Here is a 21,622-nt window from a genome sequence, read left to right as displayed (position 1 = left end):
CTAAACTCAAGTCGCAGAGTTCAAAAAGTCGTGCACACCCTGGTGTTTTACGTATGCACGTCAAAAACAGCATCTGACGCAAGAGCAATCACATAAAGCCCCATCCAGACAAGCACACTTGCATTTCCGTCTGGCAAAATATGAAGGTGAAGGCTGAGACGTTAGTGTGACCGTCTCTCGAACACAGGGAAACTCTGCTGTCGTGACAGACGAAAAGTACAGACAGAGAGGAAGAGCGCCAGCGCATAACAACGAATGATTTAAGCTCTTTAGGATCCAAAGTCACGACTCTGTCTCTCTCAAACACGCCTGAAATACTACACAAATACATCAGCATGTGTGTATTCAGCACATGAGAGCATCTGGTCAGTATAAACGGAGAGAAACAGGTGGAAATCAAATAATACAAAAATTAAAATTTAATAATGTACATACATGCAGAATCAGCAAAATGTTAATTATTTTACCAAAATGAGAGGGATCATACAAAATGCATGTTATTTTTTATTTAGCACTGAACTGAATAAGACATTTCACATAAAAGATGTTTACATATAGTCCGCAAGAGAAAACAATAGCTGAATTTATACAAATGACCTTGTTCAAATTCAATGATTCTTAATACTGTGGTGTTACCTGAATGATCCACAGCTGTGTTTATTTGTTTAGTGACAGTTGCTCACGAGTCCCTAGTTTCTCCTGAACAGTTAGACTGCCTGCCGCTCTTCAGAAAAATCCTTCAGGTCCCACAAATTCTTTGGTTTTCCAGCATTTTTGTGTATTTGAACCCTTTACAGCAATGACTGTATGATTTTGAGATCCATCTTTGAGATCCACAATTGAGGTACTCGTATGCAACTATTACTGAAGTTTCAAAAACCATGCATTAGGAGCAGGGGGGGTGAAAACTTTTTGAATTTGAAGATCAGGGTAGATTTCACTTATTTTGTCTTCTGGGAAACATCTAAGTATCTTCTGTAGCTTCTGAAGGGCTATACCAAATGAAAACAATATGACATTTAGGCAAAATAAGAAAAAAGCACACATCTTCATTCTGTTCAAAAGTTTTCACCCCCCAGCTGTAAACTTTTGAACGGGGTCATTTTTATAAATACAACTATTGTTTTCTCTTATGGACTATATGTAAACATCTTTAAAGTGAAATATCTTATTCAGATCAATACTAAATAAAAAAAATAAAAAAAAAAGATGCATTTTGGTCTTATTTTGGTAAAACAATTAACATTTTGCAGATTCTGCATGGTACATGTAGACATTTGACTTCAACTGTATATACTGAAATATATAATTAACAAGAATTTTACAACAAACTCTGTAACAGACAAAGCAATAGTTGAACATGATAAAAACAGTTACTCACACTTGTGTGTTGTGTCATTACTGTCGGATCCAATATAGTCGACACAGCATCATCTTTTAGTTTCAATCTTTCTAAGAATCCTGCGACGAATTGTGTCTTGTTTAAAAACGAATCCATGGTAAACTGAAGCAAACAAACCACCAGGTTCTTACTGGCACGATCTGGAAAGTCATCCACTCTTTCCTAATTTTAGAATGAGAAATAAGGCAATGCAAAAACTTGGTCCTGTACAGTGTCTTGTTTTCTTCAGAGTCATCTTCATCATTTGCTTGCTGAGTAAACCTGTGTTTAACTCTGTCTTTAATTACTTACTACATGCACAAATTAGTGGGCGGGGCTAAACAGGCGGTGATGTAATAAGTAGGCGGTGATCTGATTCCGCAGAGGCGGGCTTTCATCTCACTGTGAGGTCAAAACGTGACATTACAAAACGAGTCATTTTAGAAGCTTGGCTTTTTTTTTTTTTTTTTTTTTTTTACTAACAAAGTTTTGAGTTATGAAACTTGCAAGGATGTTTTTATAGTACAATGAGTTCTGTCAAAAGAAAATTAGATTTCTCAATTCATGACCCATTTGGCAGCAAAACTGTTTTCAGCATTGATAATTCTAATAATAAATCAGCATATGAGAATGATTTCCGAAGAACCATGTGACACTTAAGACTGGAGTAGCAGCTGATGAAAATTCAGTTTTGCATCACAGAAATAAATTATATTTTAAAGCATATTAAAATAAAAACTATTATTTTATATTGTAATAACATTTCGCAATATTATTGTTTTTTTTTCTGTATTTTTGATCAAATAAATGCAGCCTTGATGAGCATAAGAGACGTCTTTAAATTCTTTTTTCAATTATATAAATTGTATTCATTTTATTTTTCATTAGTATTTTTTAATTGTAGTTGCACCTTTAAGAGTGTGTTCGCACATGTGCTGCTTTCATAAGGAACATTGTTATAGATGATGGTGATGTGATTCACTGCAGACGTGGCTTTTATGACACCATGACACCTATTTTTAGGAATGGAGGACACCCTGCCACAGACTGACTGCCCCTTCAGCAAAACACACCCCTCACGTCTCTCACACACAGCGTTCCCCCGAAACCTGACGTGCACGTCACACAATTGCATGACACAGGGCCATAAAGAAGGAAAAATTACAACAACACAACAAACAACTCACTCTGTTTAACTGCATGAGCCATCAGAACACATCAGTCAACAGTAAACAACCGGTGTCATACTCATTTATCAATATACAACAACCTGTAAACAACACTGAGTGACGTCCAACATTCTGAGTAATGCATAATAATTAAGTGAGTAGACAAGCACTTGATCATTACTGTACTTAATGACTGTACGTGAGCAGACAGAGAGAAACAAGCACTGCTATATATGGAGAGAGAGAGATTTGTAATTGTTTTCATAAACAACTTATATAAAAAAGAAAGAAAAAAAGAAAGAAAATAGAATTGTCAATGATTCATGTAGTTGTATATTTACTGGTTTCACTTGAACTCAAGTGTTTTATGTATTTGTTTGAAGCTCATTGAGCCATAAAGCAGCTCAGCCCATATTTTAGCACTGAAACTGAACCCTCATATAGAGGACGGATACAGGTGAGCTCAGAGCCTGACATCATGCGGGACGGTGTTCGGCCCTACCTTCACACGGTCCATTATTCACTGACAAAACCCAAGGTAAAAGATCCTTATTGTCATCTGTGAGTGAACAGAAACGAAATATGACCAAACAGGAACAGAGTGTGTAAATCGATTGTTTTTTGGGCGTGTGAATCAATGTACAGACACACCTGCGGGGGGAGAAAAAAAAAAAAAAAAAAAAAAATCACCTCTCAACTGACCTGAAGAGAAGAAGTTCTCCTGAATTTGAATTGAACTTGAAATTACTTTGGAAAAAGATGCAGAATTTAATTCAAATACGAATTTCAAACGTAGAATTAATTTTAAACGAAAAAAAGAAAGTTACATTACTGCTATAAGTGTAGTTGTTAACAATATCATTTATTTTTATGTATGAACTAGCAATACAAATGTCACCATACACATAACAGAAGATATTAAACACTGATACAAATCAGTTTAAAATGACTCCAACAGAAATCAGTGTTGTTATTGTTTATTAAAAACTTTACTTGCCAATGTAAGATTTCTAATTTTTGTTTAAGATTAAGTACTAAACTACAAAATAAAACTAAAATAAACTGAAAAAAACGTTATTTAACAGTTATTTAAATGTTAATATTTTTAAACTTAATTTACATTTAATTAGTTTAACATGCAGTGAAACTGTCCTGTAAATTAGTAATTTAAAAAAAAAAAAAAAAATGTAAAAAAATGAAAAAGCACATGAAAACTAAAACTGAAATGAAAATAAAAAATAAAAATATAAAAAGCTAATTTAAAATATTGATAAAAATTATAACAGTACACAAATAATACTTAAAACTGGTGTGTATTACATTTTTGTTTTCTTTAAATATATCTATAGCGCACAAAAAAAAATTACTAAAACAAACTAAAATTTAAATGAAAATAAAAAATAAAAAAATATAAAAAGCTCATTTATATAAATAAATAAATAAATATTAATCAAAACTATAATAGTATATAAATAATACCTAATAATAATACTGGTGTGTAACAACATAAGATACATTTAATTATTTAATGTTCATTTTATCGATTACAATGGAAAAGAACTTACAATAAAAACAATCATTTATTTTTCAAGTCCAAAAAAAAATGATCCAAAAAAGATGAGCAGGTTTACAAAATAGGAAAGCACAACAGAATAACTTTGGTAATTGTGTAAGTTTCTTTGTAAATTTATCTTCTGGTCATTCCAATTCTAATTCTAATATAACTTCCTGTGTGTCGTGACCAGTTCTACTTAAATTCACACTGAGGAGAGCCAAATCAAATTCTGAAATTAGCCTCATCCTGTCGTCTTGTGATCCGTCTACAGCTTTTTACCTTCCACTTGACTTTTTTCAGCCTTTCGCCACTTTACTGATCTGCTCAGATTCTGAATGGATAAGAATGGAAACATGCCAACCACAAATTCAACAATCAATTTCCTCAACAGAAAACTCTCACGAGAATCTAAAAATGGCCTTACAACAACAAAAACAGTAGCTGATTTAGCAAATGCAGTCTCAACAGAACAAAAAGCAAGAAAAACGGCACAAATGATTACATTCAGAACATCTTCACAGGAACATTTTCCATGCCCTTTGTTCCCCAGACAATTAAAGACGCTACACAATACGAACCGCGGCCGCAACGGGCCACTGAGAAGCATTGACTGCGCCCACTCGACCAGAACACAGAACCAGCATCACACACACCAATTAGTTATCGCTGGGTTTCGGCAGAGCATATTTAAAACTTTCTAAGACCTTTTTCTGCAATTTTGCAGATACAATAATGTGTTTTTAAAGAAAAGCAATAAAAAGATTACTAGTTTACATTGATTTAAATGTCAGATGCTGTTTATTGTGCAACCAAAATACCAGTAATAACCAGGAGATTTAATGATTTTTAATGCATAATGAGGGACTTTCAAACATAAACAAATGCAAAATACACTGGGACTCTTATTATGAAATGTCTATGCCTTACTACTTCTAGCTTTTCATTCAAAAAGATGAAACATAAAATATGCACTCTTACGACCATCTACAATATATTATAATACAAAAACCATAACGTAAAGAATGTTTAATAACCACGTATTTGTTTCACTGCAACTCTTTTCCACCCCAAATTTAGACTTTTGTTATACTATTTGGGACATGCAGAAACTTTGGATCAAGAAAAGAAGGCAACTGCAGCGTTCTGGTTCTGGTTTAGTCTCAATGAGACAATAACACTGTTTCTACAAAGAGTTTCTGAGCCGCTTTTTGGCACAAGCTTGGCTCCGGACGGGCCGCAGTGCAGAGCTGACCTGGCAATATTTCGCTTTACTCTTTACTCTGTTTTTAAACGCTCCTGAGGAAGACGAGGCACAGGCTGTGCTTTGTTTATGGCGAGCGCTAAGTGTTTAATGAGTGTCGAGGGACGCGTTCGCTCGCTCAGGGCGCCGCAGCATCATGGAAAACCCACGGCTTCACACTCTGCTGCTCTCGCACTCAGTGTGTCTTTAAAGTGTGAATGAAGTTCAAATCAGGAGACCAAATAACTACAAGGCTGAACTGAACTGTCACTGTGCTTTACAGGAAAACTGGACATTATAAGAGAGCTCCAGCTTTGAATTCTGATCAAATAAACCATGTTCACAACTAATATGTGACCCTCGACCACAAAATCAGTCATAAGTAGCACGGGTATATTTGTAGCAATAGCCAACAACGTATGGGTCAAAATGATCATTAGGATATTAAGTGAAGACCATGTTCCATATATCAAAACTTGATTTTTGATTTGTAATATGCATTGCTTTAAAGGTAATTTGGACAATTTTAAAGACAATTTTCTCAATATTTAGATTTTTTTGCACTCTCAGATTACAGATTTTCAAATAGTTATTATTATAGCTTATTTATTCAGCTTTCAGATGTATAAATTTAAATTTTAAATTCAATTTTGACTGCTTTTGTGGTTCAGGGTCACATATATGCATCAATGTTATTTTAGTCATTGATTCATATTTTTGAATTAGATTTTTTCTATGTCTTGCTTGACTTCAATTTTAGTTAAAATTTTAGTAATTCTGTTTTGCTTTTTTATTACATTTTCGTTACCTTTAAATATATCTATATCATAGTTAACATTTTACTTTCTCATATTAATTTATTTAGTCTGTTATTTTAGGACTTTATTTTAAGCAAAAACGAGGAATGCTGCTTTTGCAGTTGGCTAAAATAAAATAAAATGTAATGTTTAAGAAACAAAGTTATACTATTATGGTTTGTGTTAATTTTAATTAGGTTTTTAATTAGGTCTGTTTACTGTTCCATTTTATTTTAGATTTCTATCCATTTTCTTATTAATTTTAGTTGAAGCTTTAGTGATTTTGTGTGTTTTTTTGGTAATTTTTATTTAATGTTTATTATATCTCATATCTCAACATTTATGTTTTTTTAAATATACCTGTTTAGTTTTTATTAAATGCATTATTTGTTTTAGTTATTTTAGTACTTCAAGTTAAACTAAATAAACTAGTTAAAATAAGTTTAAATGTTTTTATATTTCATATTGCTTTAGCAAATGTTTATTTTATTTTATTAATGTTTTTTATGGATTTTGTTTTGGTTAACAACAATAACCCAGACATGCTCATCTGTAACCAAATAGCATTTATAATTTTCTGATGAACTGATCAAAATGAAGTGAGTTTGATGTGATGTGTATTTCTTGTTTTTAACACAAACTTCGTTTTGTTTTTTCAGAAAACAAGACTTTAGATCTTCATTTTGCATCTCAAGTATTTGTATCTTGATTTGAAGGATGTTCAGATATGGAAAACTAGACAAAATTACTAAAGAAGAGTTTCATTTTTTGCAGTGCATTCAACATTTAATGCCATGACTATGAATTTAAGACTTTCTGCAGTGATTTAAGATAATGGTGCCTTTTTAAGACCTGCAGAAACTGTCAAAACACACTAAAACTACAGCCAAACATGGTCTCGATCAAACTAATGCTGACAGTGTTTAGTTGGAGATGATCCTTGAGATGAGCCTAAACATTTGGGGAGCTGCAGTAAAAAGACTCAAATAACCTTTGCTCGTAAGGTCAGACAATTAACCTCAAAACCGGAATGCAATTCTGCAGCTAAAGGACTTCCTATAAAACTCCAAATCAACCAGCAGCATCCGTCAGTGTTTAAGAGGCACCAGCATTCCCCGACCTTTCTTCAAACACGTACACACAAACATCAAAGATCTTCCCAACATCTGTTCACCCCTGCATGGTAGTTTTACAGGGAAAATCCACTCTGGAAGAGCAGAAAGTGAAAAACAGGAAGAGAGCAGAAGGCAAACCATCATGACGGTTAATAATGCGTGGTCACAACAAACAAATGAAGCCCAACACGCAATCTTAAGACGGGAAAAATCTGCCAACAATGAAAGGATTGTTTCATAAAGGTCATAGATGTCATCGTATCTAACCAAAAACGTAAAAAGTACCCAACCAAATAACCCGTTGGTTAGCCTCAGATGACCCTGAATCAGCAAAAGCCCAGTAAATGATAAAAAAAGGTGCCTGGATCTCACAAAAACAGTCTTGAAATGTCATCTTTCTAATCCAAATCAATAAAAAAACTGAGTTATTGCACTGTGACACACTTAAACACCCCGCAGACTCACCATTTTTCTCAGCAGATGTGCTTTGATTTAGTCTCGGTTACGGCTCCGCCAGCTCTCCTCACCACGACGGGTCTCACAATTACAGCAACAGCTCACAAGACACTCAATCTAAAAGAAAACAGATTAGAAATCGGTCAATGACTAGTGGTGACACTGGTCATAAAATTAAACCATTCAACAATGACCATCAGTGGGGTTAGACGGTGTTTAAATCACAATTTGTGGTCAAAATCATCCAAAAGGTGTTTAATGGGGTCACGACACTGATGACCATTTACATACATACATAAATAAAAAAAAAAATTACATAAATATATTTAAAAATGTATATGAATAAATATTATAACAAACAATATTTAGAAAAATACAATTATATTGTTGACATAAGACTAAATCCATGTAGAAATAAGGCAAAAGACACTATTTGAAATGCAAACATCTTCATCTATCCATTTTTGCTGGGTGTATGAACATATCTTACACAAACACCTCCCTAAAAAATGTGTCTAATGGTTTAACATTATATATATATATGGGTCAAAGGCGTTAAGATGTCCATGTCAAAAGAAATATACAAAAGTGATTTTATGTCCATAGAAAGCACATTAAATGTAAGTAAAGTGTCTACTTTTAAGGTTTCAAATAAGTTTTTGGAGAATAAACTGTAAAATTTGGTTGAAATAGTTACGTTCATTCAGTGTATGTAAAAATTCATATATATATATATATTTTTTTTTTTTTTTTTTTAGATTTATTTTGTTAATATTACATTTTTTAATATTTAATAATTGATTTTTGATGTAAATATGCCTGACAAGATTGCCTTTTTTTTTTTTTAAAACAACAATTTAAAGCAGGATTACACTTATTGTTTTTATGCTTAAACCCTTTTTTGTCTTTTACCCATATACACACATACGGGGCTTCCTTAAGTTCAGTCCAGTAACCCAAAATGTTGAACTTGAATCTCTGGTGTTATGTGCATATCTCTTTTTTTCTTTATTATGATTTGTGCAAGCAATCAGTACACATATCATCACCGTATAATAAGTGATATTAGTGTTCAGTTCTGCTCAGATCAAACTCTTTCTCAACTCCTTCTCAGGAATGTTCCGTATGTGTGTTTTTCCTGCTCAGAGTCCAAATACTTGCAAAATTCGATAGAAAAATGTTGAGTCTAAGACATAGTTGAGCAAACAGGTCCAAACACGCACAAATAGGAAAGCAAACACACACAGGTTATCAGCGCAACAAACTCTGCAGTCTGTCACTGTCAGGTGCTGGAAACACACACACACACAGAATTTAATGATCCAGTGTAAAGCACTGTGTGTTTGTATGTGATCATGAACACACCCATGGAGTTCCTGCTCACACCGCGCCGCTCTCACCCGCCGAGACGACCTTGATCTCCGGCTACAAGCTGACTAATAGGATGAGCTTTGATTTACAGGAAAAGGAAAGTGAAAACTCCACAGGAGCCAAGAGCTCATGGGAAACACGCAGATCACCAACAATGTGTGCCAAACACTTGTTGACTGGGTTTGCTACCTAAAAGTCCATTAAAAGAAAGTTAAAATGAAAGTACTGTAAAGAAGTTCATATGTAGGTACAATTTCACAACTGTATTTGCTGTGCAAGTTGATGAAGCAGCAGCTATAGCTAGGCTACATAATTTCCAGCTATTTGTATATGAAGTCAACATATTTGCATATGTTGGCAAACATTGCTAAAATAATAATAATTATAATTATAAAAATAATAAATTACATAAAAAAAAATGATATATATATATATATATATATATATATATATATATATATATATATATATAACCCAGCTATTTTTGCCAATAAAAAGTTTTTAATTGATTTATTAATTTGCAAAGACAGTTTAACATTTAATTTAAAAAGTGATTTTTTGCCATATGTCAACAAAAATTGCTAAAAAAAAAAAAAAAAAAAAAAAAAAAAAAAAAAAGTAGTTATATTAATGGAGTGGAACTTTAACAAAAAAAAAAAAACATTTTTTTGTTTGTTTGTTTACATACGTGTGTACTGTATATATTTATTATGTACATATAAAAACACACATGTATGTATACATTTAAGAAAATGTTACGTTTATATACTAAAATATTTATATTTAATATCAGTTATATGGATATACATGTTTAAAAAAAAAATTCCAAATATATACTGTGTGTGTGTATTTACATATATAATAAATATACACAGTACACACAGAGATGTAAACAACTTTTGGATATGATTAATCATGATTAATCATTTGACAGCAGTTTTTTTTTTTTTATTTAAAAACTGTTTTTTTGACATGTGTTGACAAACATTGCTAAAAAATGTAATAATAATGGAGTGTAACTTCATAAAAAAGACACATACTAGAGATGCACTCATATGTATATAAATATTACAGAAATTAAATGTATATGTGTATTTGTTGTGCTTACTAATTAAATGGACATTCTTATACACACTCAGAAAAAAAAGGTACAAAAGCTGTCACCTTTGTACCTTTTCAAAAGGGTCAAATATGTACACTTAAGGTACCAATACGCACCCTTTAGGGATAAATAATGTACAAAAGCGTACCTTTTGAAAAGATACCGCCCCAGTGACAGCGTTTCTTTTCTGAGAGCGCGGTTTTAAACTTGACAGCTCTACCTGAATGCAAGAGGGCAGCCTTTACCCACAATGCAAGGCTGCTGCAGAGATTCATTTGAAACACACCCTCTGATTCTGATCCACTCCCGCAAACATTTACTCTCTCACTCACTCAGCACAAACTCTCATGAGACACGTCAAAGAAATCAACAATACTTCTGACACTCACTTTATCTTACGGCATTTAAAAAGCGACGAACAACTGTTCAACTCGCGTCTGAAGCCACACTGTAACATTCAGCGCTGAAACATTGTAACAGTTGTCGAACGTTCTAAACTTCCGAAAGCGCTACAAATGTAACAAGCGCAACATTCCATTCGCGCGCAACAGTGTGTCAGTGAATGAAGCGCTCATTCTCAGCGGAGACACGACAAAATAAGTTCAGCTCTTACCTGAGCGCGTCTGTGTGCGTGGACACAAACTCCTGTACGCTTCACGCCTCGATCACGCCTATCCACGCGCACACACAAAGCGCGCGAAGTGGGCGGAGTTTCGAATGCGCGGCGTGGGGCGTGTAGTACGTGACAGCGCTGTTCTTGTGCGTATCTCTCAGCACATGCACAGCACGCACGTTTACATGGCTGTGTTCTAAACAAACTTTCAATGCATGTGCGTCCACACAGCAGTGTCAGGAGAGCAACAAAAGACGCGCATACCAAAGAAGTGCGCGCTGAGTTTTGTTTGCATGTAACGCCCCCACCCGTGATTTATTTCACAATCACAATAGAATCTCCGGACCCCTCCTGAGACACCGCTGCTATCAGTGTGTTTACAGTGCATTGGAATGACCTGTCGAACACTGGGAGCGGAAGCCATTTATTGCTTACAAAGGTCATTTATTCATTTAATTGGATTTAACAAAATAATTACAACTGGGTAAAAAAAAACATATATAGAAGTCTCTTCTGCAAAACAGTATAATCTTTAAATATGTTTACTACATAAAATAACCATTTTCTATTTGAATATTTTTTTAATATAATTTATTCCTGTGATCAAATCTAAACTTACAGCATCATTGCTCCCGTCTTTATTATCCTTCAGAAATCATTCTAAGATGCTGATTTGTTGTTCAAGAAACATTTATTATAAATATTATTAGTACAGTTGAGTATTTTTTTTCAGGATTCTTTGATGAATAAAAGGATCCAAACATTAATCTGAAATAAGAAGCTTTTGTAACATTATACACCATACCATTCAAAAGCTTGGAGTCAGTATGTGTTTATATATATATGAAGAGCTCAGATGCAAAAGCCTCTAAATCCATCTGATGTTTTTCTTTAAAATGAGCATTTCTTTCTGGCTACTTTGTATAGGTTTCTATGTAAGTACCGGTACTTCTGTATGGGCTGAGGCTGGAACTTAGTGTGTTACGTGCTTGTGTTTTGTGTTATGCATTTACCCTCTGTCTCTTCTGTTTACTCTCACTTTTTTCAGTTACCTGTCATTGGTCCTGTCACCTGCCAGTCTTCATTTACTGCTGACGTCATCCATCCTGGCGCCTCAATCGCACAAGTCCCTCCCCAGATAAAAGTGCACGCCAGACCACCCACAAGCTCCCCCATGTTGTTTCTGTTTTGTACTGTGTTCCTCTTGCCATCACATATTATTGTCATATCCCCTGTTGTTAATGTTGTCTGGTTTTCGTGTACGTTTTTGCCCAGTTATATGTTACAAGGCCGGAAAGAAGCGGACAGGTAAGAACGTCACATAACATGCATTGCAACACGTAGGAATACCATCCTGTATAGTACACTAGGTTAGGGGTGAGTGCCACCCCTTGTACTTTTGTTTATTGGATAGAAAGTGTAGTTTAGTTAGGGCGTCTCAGACGCTGAAGACTTTTCTTTTCTACATTTTCTTTTCGTAGTCAGGATTGGGGGGGATATTAAGAAGTTAGAGGGTTTTGGCTTTGTTGTCTTCTTTAATTTAGCACAGCCCACGTCCCTTCTTCCCGTTCTCTTTGTCTTGTATTTTGCCTATTCATGTTAATACTGTAAATACTGTATATATACACCACTCTTTTGATTTCACCACACTTTTGTAGTTTCCACCTTTATTAAATCATTGTTGTTGCACAGAAACCTTTGTATGTGTATGTTTTTAATGTCTATATTTTTAAATGTTCGACCCCAGAACCCCTAGACCACTTTGGGGTTGTAACAAGTGAGTTTGAAGTAAAAGTATTTGATGGATGTATACTATGTGTCAGAAGCATTCATTCAGTATCATTATCTCCAAGAATTTTGACCGAGATGGCTTTTAGCTGGTTTTGCATCTGAACTCTTCATATATATGTATTTTATAGGGGAGAAATATAGAAATTAATACGTTTATTTAGCAAGGATGCTTTAAATCAATCAAAATTGATGATAAAGACATTTATAATGTTACAAAAGATTTCCATTTCAGATAAATGCTGTTCTTCTGAACTTTTTATTCTTCAAAGAAACCTGAAAAAAAAAGTGTTGTTTTGTGCAACAAATCAGAATATTAGAATGGTTTCTGTAGGATCACATGAATGGAGTAATGATGCTAGAAATTCAGCTTTGAAAAAAAAAAAATCACAGGAATAAATTACATTTTAAAATATATTCAAATAGAAAGCAGTTATTTTAAATAGTAATATATATATATATATATATATATATATATATATATATATATACACACACATACATCTGAAGTCAAAGTTGTCCTAGGACAACTTTAATGTATTAATTTAATTTAAACTAATTTATTATTAATTGTATACTTTATGGGAACCAAAGCTCAAAATTTTTCAAATTGGCAAATAAAAAAACAATTCAATATTTACATTTAAAAAGTTCTTTTCTCTTTGGATTACAAGCCAAAGACTCTTGCCATTTCTCAGAAACCACAATCTCTGAAATCTCTGATATTTCCGTTTGTTCCATGATTGCTGTTTATACAATAAAGACTAACAAGCAGAAAGCCGACAAAGTTAAAAGAACCTCACACCCCTTATATTTATGAATCACTGATAATATGAACATTAATATAGCATTTATTGCACTTGTTATCTAACCATGTTACACACAAACTTCCTCATAGTTTCCAGACCACCAAACACGCCTCCTTTAAACATGGCACAGAACGCCTTTTATGGCATTAACATGCACTGCAGTTACCGAGCGAATGCTTTACGACGGGACTTCCGTGTGCTTCTCACCTGCGAGGTGCGATGGAGGAAGTGAAAAGAAAGTGAAAGTTTGTTTTCCATGTTTAGCAACGAAGAACTTTCCATTCCACACAAAATTCCCCACAAGAGGGACTACCAGTTTTCTGCAGCATTTGGAAACCATTATTTGGTGCCAGTAATTCACAGGTTTGTCAACATGGCCTCTAACACACCTCTGACTGATTCTTGAAATTTTACATTTGGTTCATCTATCAGGAATAACTGTGGAAACACATGTGCATCTGAACCTGAGGAGTTGCCACACACTTCAAGAACAGCAAAGCTTGAAGAGAACTGCATTCCCACAACCGCACCCACAATGACGGCACACAAGTCCAAACACGCCAGTCCTTATCTGACTTCACACAACACACAGCTCAACACACACTGAACTATTCAAGATGAGCATCAGAAGACATTCAGCAACTCAAATGATAGACTGATAGATAGAAATGCGACTTAATATTTCAAAACGAATCCACGATTATCCATTGTTTAGGCTGCTATTACATTTTAATGCATAGAAAAATATAAAATACTACAAAGCAGAGATGCAGCCAAATTTGCTGACATATAATGCAACTGAATAAAAAGTGACATTTACTTTTGTCTTCTAGCTCACAATGAGGTTTGTTTTTTCCTGTCCTTCGTAGTAAAAATGCATCAAACTAAGTAAATATACAACAACAGCTTAAGAAAATGGTTGTGTGTGTCCTCAACATACTTTTGTTAAACAGCTTACTACTGTAGTAAACTACTGTAAGTAGGTGAAACTGTAACAGCCTGCGAAGTTCAAGGCAAACTCTGAACAGTCTGTGCTTTAGCTCAATCACTGCGAACATTTGGCAACAAAACAAAGCTTTTTTATTTCTGCTGATACATTTATCCAGCGGTAAGGCCTGCGAAACTGAGGCCAACCTACAACTAACTTTTACACAGCGCTGCATTGGCTACAAACATTAAAAAAAAAAAAAAAAAACTCCACCAAAAAATCAAAATCCTCCACCAGATACAATCTAGAATCTGTTTTCAGGTCAAAATGAAAAGGACGGCGAACTCAAACTCAGGTTGACCCATCCATGACCTCGTTGACCTCTAGGCACTCATCAAGCTCAATCTAAACTCAAAACACAGATACAAACACTGTCGTCATCAACAGAGCAAATTCAATACACTGAAATCGTCTGTCTGGGAAAATTGGATTTGGTTGGCCTGTGTTTAGCATAGATGACAATCTGATCTCATTTATTTTCCTTTGGATGAAAACTGCATCTGTGCAGATCTTATAAACACAAATTGTGAGAGGGAATTAAACACCAGAGCAGAGCCAAATACATTGAAAACTACGGAAATCAATCAAATCTTTTTGATTTGTTGAGGAGAGATGCGCTAGCAACTGGACTTTGGATTTGGCAGATCGTGGCAGATAACGCAATAAGTGAAAAAGATGCATGTAAACATCAGAATATACTAGAATTGTGATAAATCGGAAAAATGTTTTTTTCTTTTATCAGACTGAATAAATAAATAAATAAATAAAATAAAACATCCAAAATAAAATAAAATAAAATAAAATAAATTTTTGTTTGAGATTTTTGAACAATTAAGAGAATAACAATTGGGTTGGTTGACAATCATCCAGAACACCACAGCAACCATCTGACATATAATAATACAAATTTCATGGTTATAATTACAAGATTTTTAAATAGCCAGAAATTTCCCTTCTAAAAACAGTTGTTTTTTGTGTTTCTAGGCAGAGTTTGATTTAAATTCCTCCACTTGTCGCATCAGTATCAGTTCTCTATGCTAAGAAAAGAAAGTTTCACTTCAATATTCTCTTATAATTTGCTTCAAGTTTCACCTAATACTCAAATGAAGATATAAACAAACTCATACACACACTTAATCTCACTTTAGCATAGTAAACCACTAAATTACATATCAAAGTTCAATACGCACAAATCTTGAAAGTGTTTCATCAATCATCATCTAATTTACTCTACTTATCATTCTAGAGATATGAAGGAGTTATACACAAACACAACATGTCAAAGTACAGGAGCAGAGAGGTAAAAGTATTCAAAATATCCAATAAGACAGCAATAAAACAAACCCCGGTGACCTACTCTCAAGCATTCAAGAAGTGCTCAGGTTTGTGTACAAAACGTGCCGATACTATTAAGGGAGTAGTTCACCCAAAAATGTAATTGCCCTGAAAATGTCCTCACCCTTTAGGTCATCCAAGATATAGATGAGTTTGTGTTATTCATCAGATTTGGAGAAATGTAGCACTATGTCACTTGCACCAACAGATCCTCTGCAGTGAATGGGTGCCGTCAGAATGAGAGTCCAAACACCTGATAAAAACATCATAATAATCCACAAGTAATCCACACCACTCCAGTCCATCAGTAAACATCTTGAGAAGCAAAAAGCAAATCTATCATTATGGCATTTTAACTCTAAACTGTTGCTTCCAACTAAAATACAAGTGCTTAATTGCTTCCTCCAGTAAGAAAGTCTGAATCAGGTGAAAAATCTGCCCAGATCAAGCACAGATCTAAAGACATGCGTTGGTGGATTTCGATGCGAGAGATAACGAAAGATGGGCTTCTTTAGTGGAGGAAGTGTTATTATGGATTATGGACTCGTATTTAAGCCTCAAGCACAGTTTGAGGATAAAAAAAAATGCCTTAACGATGGATGTGTTTCTAACAAACATGCAGCTTTTGGCTTCACAAGATGTTAAGTGATGGGCTGGAGTGGTGTGGATTACTTTGTACATTCTTGTGATGATTTTATCAGCTGTTTGGACTCTTATTCTGACGGCACCCATTCAATTCATTCTTAGGATTCAAATGAATCTGTCAGTCAACTGGCCACAGAGTAAGTGCATGCATCTTCAAGACTTCTTAACCAGCTTAAGACTGCTTGTTTCCCTCCCATTTAGTCAGCAGATAAGCTATGGCACTCGTAACGAAAACGTCAAGCTTTTTAATAAGAAATAATGCTACATTCAAAACTATTATTAAATATATCATAAACACACCGTCACAGCTACAGGGACCTAGATTCAGAGCGGTGCACGAGTAGTCATGAGGCTATTTAAAGAGCCGTCTGACCTGTAACATGAGCATGAGCCATCAATTAGACATTTCACCTAAAGCACTGAGACGGATCGCTGAGCTTCCCAGGCTGAGGAATGAGAACGGGATCCGATGGGTTTGAACTGGAGCCAATCACTGGTGCTCACTGGTAGAACTTGCCGATTATAATCAAACAGAACCGGAGCAATTATTCTCCATTAGAGATATTAAAGTGCTTTTGCAAACAGCGCTCCATTAGTTGCAAGCCACAAACTGTCTGTTTCAAGTGTAACTGAAGAAGGACAAATAAATCCACCAGTAAAGCACAGCAAACACAAGGATTTACACTGAAAGCATTCAGCAGGCGCCCTTAATCGGAGCCATTTGGAAAAAAAAAAAAAAAGATGTTTAAATGTCACACTTGAGACTGTTGTGATTCAAAGATGTCAAGGAAGAGCTTTAGTATGACATCTGCTAGAAAAATAAGTGATTTCAACATCTCTTAACATTCACACTCTTAATTATAAAACAGACATAACAAAACTTGAGGTTAGACCTTTAATTAAAATGAAACTATAAAATGCCAATATTTACAATGCATGCATTTCTAGCACACATGGTAAATTTGTTCCTTTTTTGCATTATATATATATATATATATATATATATATATATATATATATATATATATATATATATATATATATGTATACATACATATATATATATATAAATAAATATATATAAATATATATAAATAAATAAATACATATATATATAAATATATATAAATAAATAAATAAATATATATAAATATAAATATATATATAAACAAATATATATATATATATATATATAAAACATAATATAATATAATATAATTAATATAATATATGTAATATAATTATTACATATTTTAAATAAATATAAATAATAATATTAATAGTTAACAATAATATGCCTTACAATAAATATTTTATAATAAGAAGCAATGAAGCAATTTGTGACCCTCGACCACAAAACCAGTCATAAGAGTCCATTTTTTTTTTTTTTTTTTAATAAAATGAGATTTATACATCATCTGAAAGCTGAATAAATTATGGTTAAGATAGGGCAATATTTAAAAATCTGGAATCTGAGGGTGCAAAAAAATCTAAATATTGTGAAAATTGTCTTTAAAGTTGTCCAAATGAAGTTCTTAGCAATGCAACTAATCAAAAATTAAGTTTTGCTATATTAATGGTAGGAAATTTACAAAATATCTTGATCATGAACATGATCTTTACTTAATATCCTAATGATTTTTGCCATAAAAGAAAAATAGAAATTTTGACCCATACAATGTATTGTTGGCTATTGCTACAAATAAGACTGGTTTTGTGATCTAGGGTCACATTTAATTGTGTACAACGCACAACTGGCTTCTTACATAACAGCAGCAATTCCGATAAAAAGCCACATGTAACATTTAGGAACATCAAGGCACATGTGAATTCATTAAAAAGTGCATGTGTGTATACTGAAACACTCAATATTTAAGTACAGTTCATCAACATAGTCTTCAAATCTGACTTCTAGCAGTTCACACCAGTTAGTGGTCTTTGATCTGTGTGTGTGTGCGTGCAGTGTGTGTGTTTAGTATGGGTGGAGGATTTTACAGCCTGTAAACCATCCCAGCTGGTCAATACATCCACATACAAACACATGGTCGGCAGAAACAAGATGAAAACCACGCTAAATCATACGCATTAAGTTTACACAACAATCCGCTAAACGTAACCGCAAACACATTAAAGAATAACCAAGTTAAATAAACAGAAAATGAAATATGATCAAGATACTCACTGTGAAAGAATCAGCTGACACAACGGTGACTCAGTAGAGCGCACTACTTCCGCATTCACTGGCGATGACCTATGCGTCAGCCAATCCCGATAGAGCGTGTCCGTGCAGTTGTCCAATGGCGAGGCGGAATCCGTCGCGTACTAGGCGTCCAACAGCCAATGGAGGGCTACGGTAGGTTAGCGGCTCAAACAACAGGACGCCTGAATGCCGCGAGCACACCCACATGCGAACCAATCAGAACGAGGCTGAGACGGAGGGGGAGGGCGACGTATGAGCCAATAGAAAATCACAGCGCGGCACTAGGGGACCACGTGGTTCACAGCGCGTCGTGCAAGGCAAGGCTTGGATTTAAAGAGACGGAGCGCGTGTTATGTGAAACAAAAGTTTTAAAACAAGAAGAAAATGTTCTTTAGTATTATACAGGCTTAAATATCTTATAGCTATTATATTAGTTGTAATCAAGTACTGATTACCATACTTATATTATATATACGCAACAAAATACCATGGTAAAGGACCCCAGAATCTAATTTTACTCCGGTAAATGTCTAATAAACAATGGTGACAATATGTATTTATGCACAAGAGCATACATGATTCAACAGACTCTTCAGCTAAGTGTTTTTAGCTCTGAAGTGCTCCGATTGTCCACCTGAAGGGTCTGGATTGAATCGATTTGTGCAACTGCTCAAGAGGTTTCAAGGGTTTAACAGTTTCAAGGGTTTATGTCACATCTTCACGCCAATAAAGTAAAGCATTGATTTCAAATAGAATATAATTTTTAATGCATGCAAAATTTGTGGAATTGTAGAAGATGCAATACAAACAACTACAGATTGTGCATATAGAACATATTGTATTGTGCAATTTGTATACAGCAGCATGTTGTATTATTTTGCATAATATGTATTATGTATTATGCATTGCATAAAGTAATGCATACTTGCATATCTGCGTGCAATAATGCATGCTTGTGCAACTGCACATTCACAGAGTCACGTGTGTCTTATGCCTCAGGTATGCATGTAAATCTGTATCTACAACAGTTCTACCAACCCAGTCATGTGGCAGTAAGATTCTATTCTATTCTGCAAAAAATACAAATAAAAAAAATTGACATATGCACGAGTAGTCACAAACATATTGGCAGATAGGCCATTGGTTTAGATTTATTGTTTTTACCATAAACTTACTTAGTTTTTATACTTTTTTTCAGAAAACGTAATATAATATCTTGAGTCATTTTGCTTCTAAAAATGCATTTTGATTTAAGAATGATATTTTTACTGATAAACAAGAAAAAAAGTAGAAAGAAAAGTAATGTTTCTATTTTATCAATATTTTTATTCAGTTCTATTCTATTCTATTCTGCAAAAAAAAAAATAATAATACTTGAGTGGTAAAATGGTAAGACATGCATTTTTCTGAAAAATACATCATATGCTTAATACAAGAAAAACTGTGCAAACAGATTGGCACATTGGCAGATTTAGATTTATTGTTTTAACCAATAAATACATTTTTCAGAAAACATAATTTAGTATCTTAAGTAATTTTGTTTCTAAAAAAATGCATTTTGATTTAAGAATAATATGTTATTGATAAACAAGAAAAATACAAAGATAGAAAAGTAATGTTTCTATTTTTTCAATATTTTTATTCAATTTTATTACATTCTGTTCTAAAAATATATAGTTTGATCTCAAACTATTTTGTGGCATTTGAAAAAATTGAAATATTAAGTTTGCTAAACTAATTTTGAATACATTTTTACTACACTCTGCAGACTCATTTTAAATGCTTTGCAATGCAAGAACAATAACACATGATGCTGTACACTTGTAGTTTATCCTTGCTGTTCATTGAAGAGTCCGGCTGATCATTAACAGTGAGCAAACACATCTAACGACAAGAGGTCATTGATTATCTGTCTCATTAACACAACGTTAAGTCTTGAAGTTCAGCTGATACGGTATCGTGCGGTTTACCTAACCTAATCTAACCTACGCTCACATGTGTTAATAGCTGTGCACGTAGAGCTTGGGCTATTTCTGCGCTGGCTTTCGTCTTTAATCACAGATTGGCCGTCTGACATCGGCTGTCAGCAGTCAGTGATACTGTGGTGCCGCCCTGTTCATGAGCCAATACTCTATCAGTTTCTCCACATGGGATCTGATCCAGGATCTGATTCAGCCTCAGATGAGCTGAGAAGAACCTGCTGCATCTTTACAGCAACCTATTCAGATGATCTTAATAACATCTTTATCTGCACTGCAAAAAATCTTGTTTTCCTTACTATTTTTGTCTTGTTTTTCAATACAAATATTCTTAAATCAAGAGATATTTAATGATATGCACAATAATATGAGATATTAAGTCTTGTTTGCTAAAAAATTGTCAAAATTAGTTTTTGCTTAAAACAATTAGAAAAATCAGAAAAATAATCTTGTTTTTCCTTAGTTTATTTTTCTGACCTTGTTGGCAGATATTTATTCTTGTATTAAGCATAAACTCACAGATTTTTCACATCACAAATATTCAAAACAAGTCATGAAAATGCATTTCATGTAAATATCTTGATTTAAGGATATTTTTAGTGGAAAAAATGACAAAAATATTGAGGTAGAAAATATTTTTTAATAAATAGTGGAAAATACAGAATAATATATTGTTAATATATTACAATATGTTGAATAATATATAAGGATTCGCCACTTTTCAATTTAAAAATATGGGACAATATATTAATTTATATATTGTAATGTATGTAATTTTATGTTCAATAATATATATATATTCAGTCATGGTCGATGCATATATTGCAGTATATTGAAAATATGTATATATAAAACTGAAAAAAATAATGTATAATATATTACATTATATTTGCCAGTATATAATATTTACGTATATTTTTGTTTTATAATGAGTGTATTAATGTACATGTATGAAATTCATTTATATCTCAGCAAAATTTATGGGTGTCTACACAACTAATTAGTTTCAAATCTAAGCTTTTAGATCAAAAGCGTTTTTAAATGACAAGAAAGATAATTTCACTGAAGTGTACCTTGAA

At 33.6% G+C, this 21,622-nt stretch overlaps 1 protein-coding gene across 3 annotated transcripts in view; it reads right to left on the bottom strand.

Moving 5' to 3' along the window:
- Nucleotides 1–18,660, bottom strand: part of mtmr4 (myotubularin related protein 4) — an 80,725-nt gene extending 62,065 nt beyond the window's left edge. Inside the window, exons 1-2 of one of the 3 annotated variants that reach the window (XM_051110154.1) lie at nt 18,547–18,660; nt 7,723–7,830 (exon numbers count right to left, since the gene is read on the bottom strand). In XM_051110154.1, the coding sequence (XP_050966111.1) occupies nt 7,723–7,725 (3 nt within the window). In that variant the 5' untranslated portion in view covers nt 7,726–7,830; nt 18,547–18,660. Of the gene's footprint in view, nt 1–7,722; nt 7,831–10,334; nt 10,759–10,799; nt 10,970–18,546 lie in introns of those variants that run through there. The other 2 variants (XM_051110153.1, XM_051110155.1) reach the window with 2 other exon arrangements.
- Nucleotides 18,661–21,622: the final 2,962 nt, after the last annotated feature.

Source organism: Labeo rohita, chromosome 5 (genome assembly GCF_022985175.1).
Source record: "Labeo rohita strain BAU-BD-2019 chromosome 5, IGBB_LRoh.1.0, whole genome shotgun sequence".
Lineage (NCBI taxonomy): Eukaryota > Metazoa > Chordata > Actinopteri > Cypriniformes > Cyprinidae > Labeo > Labeo rohita.
Note: the sequence above shows the minus strand (reverse complement) of the source record. Positions and strands in the feature narration are given on the sequence as shown.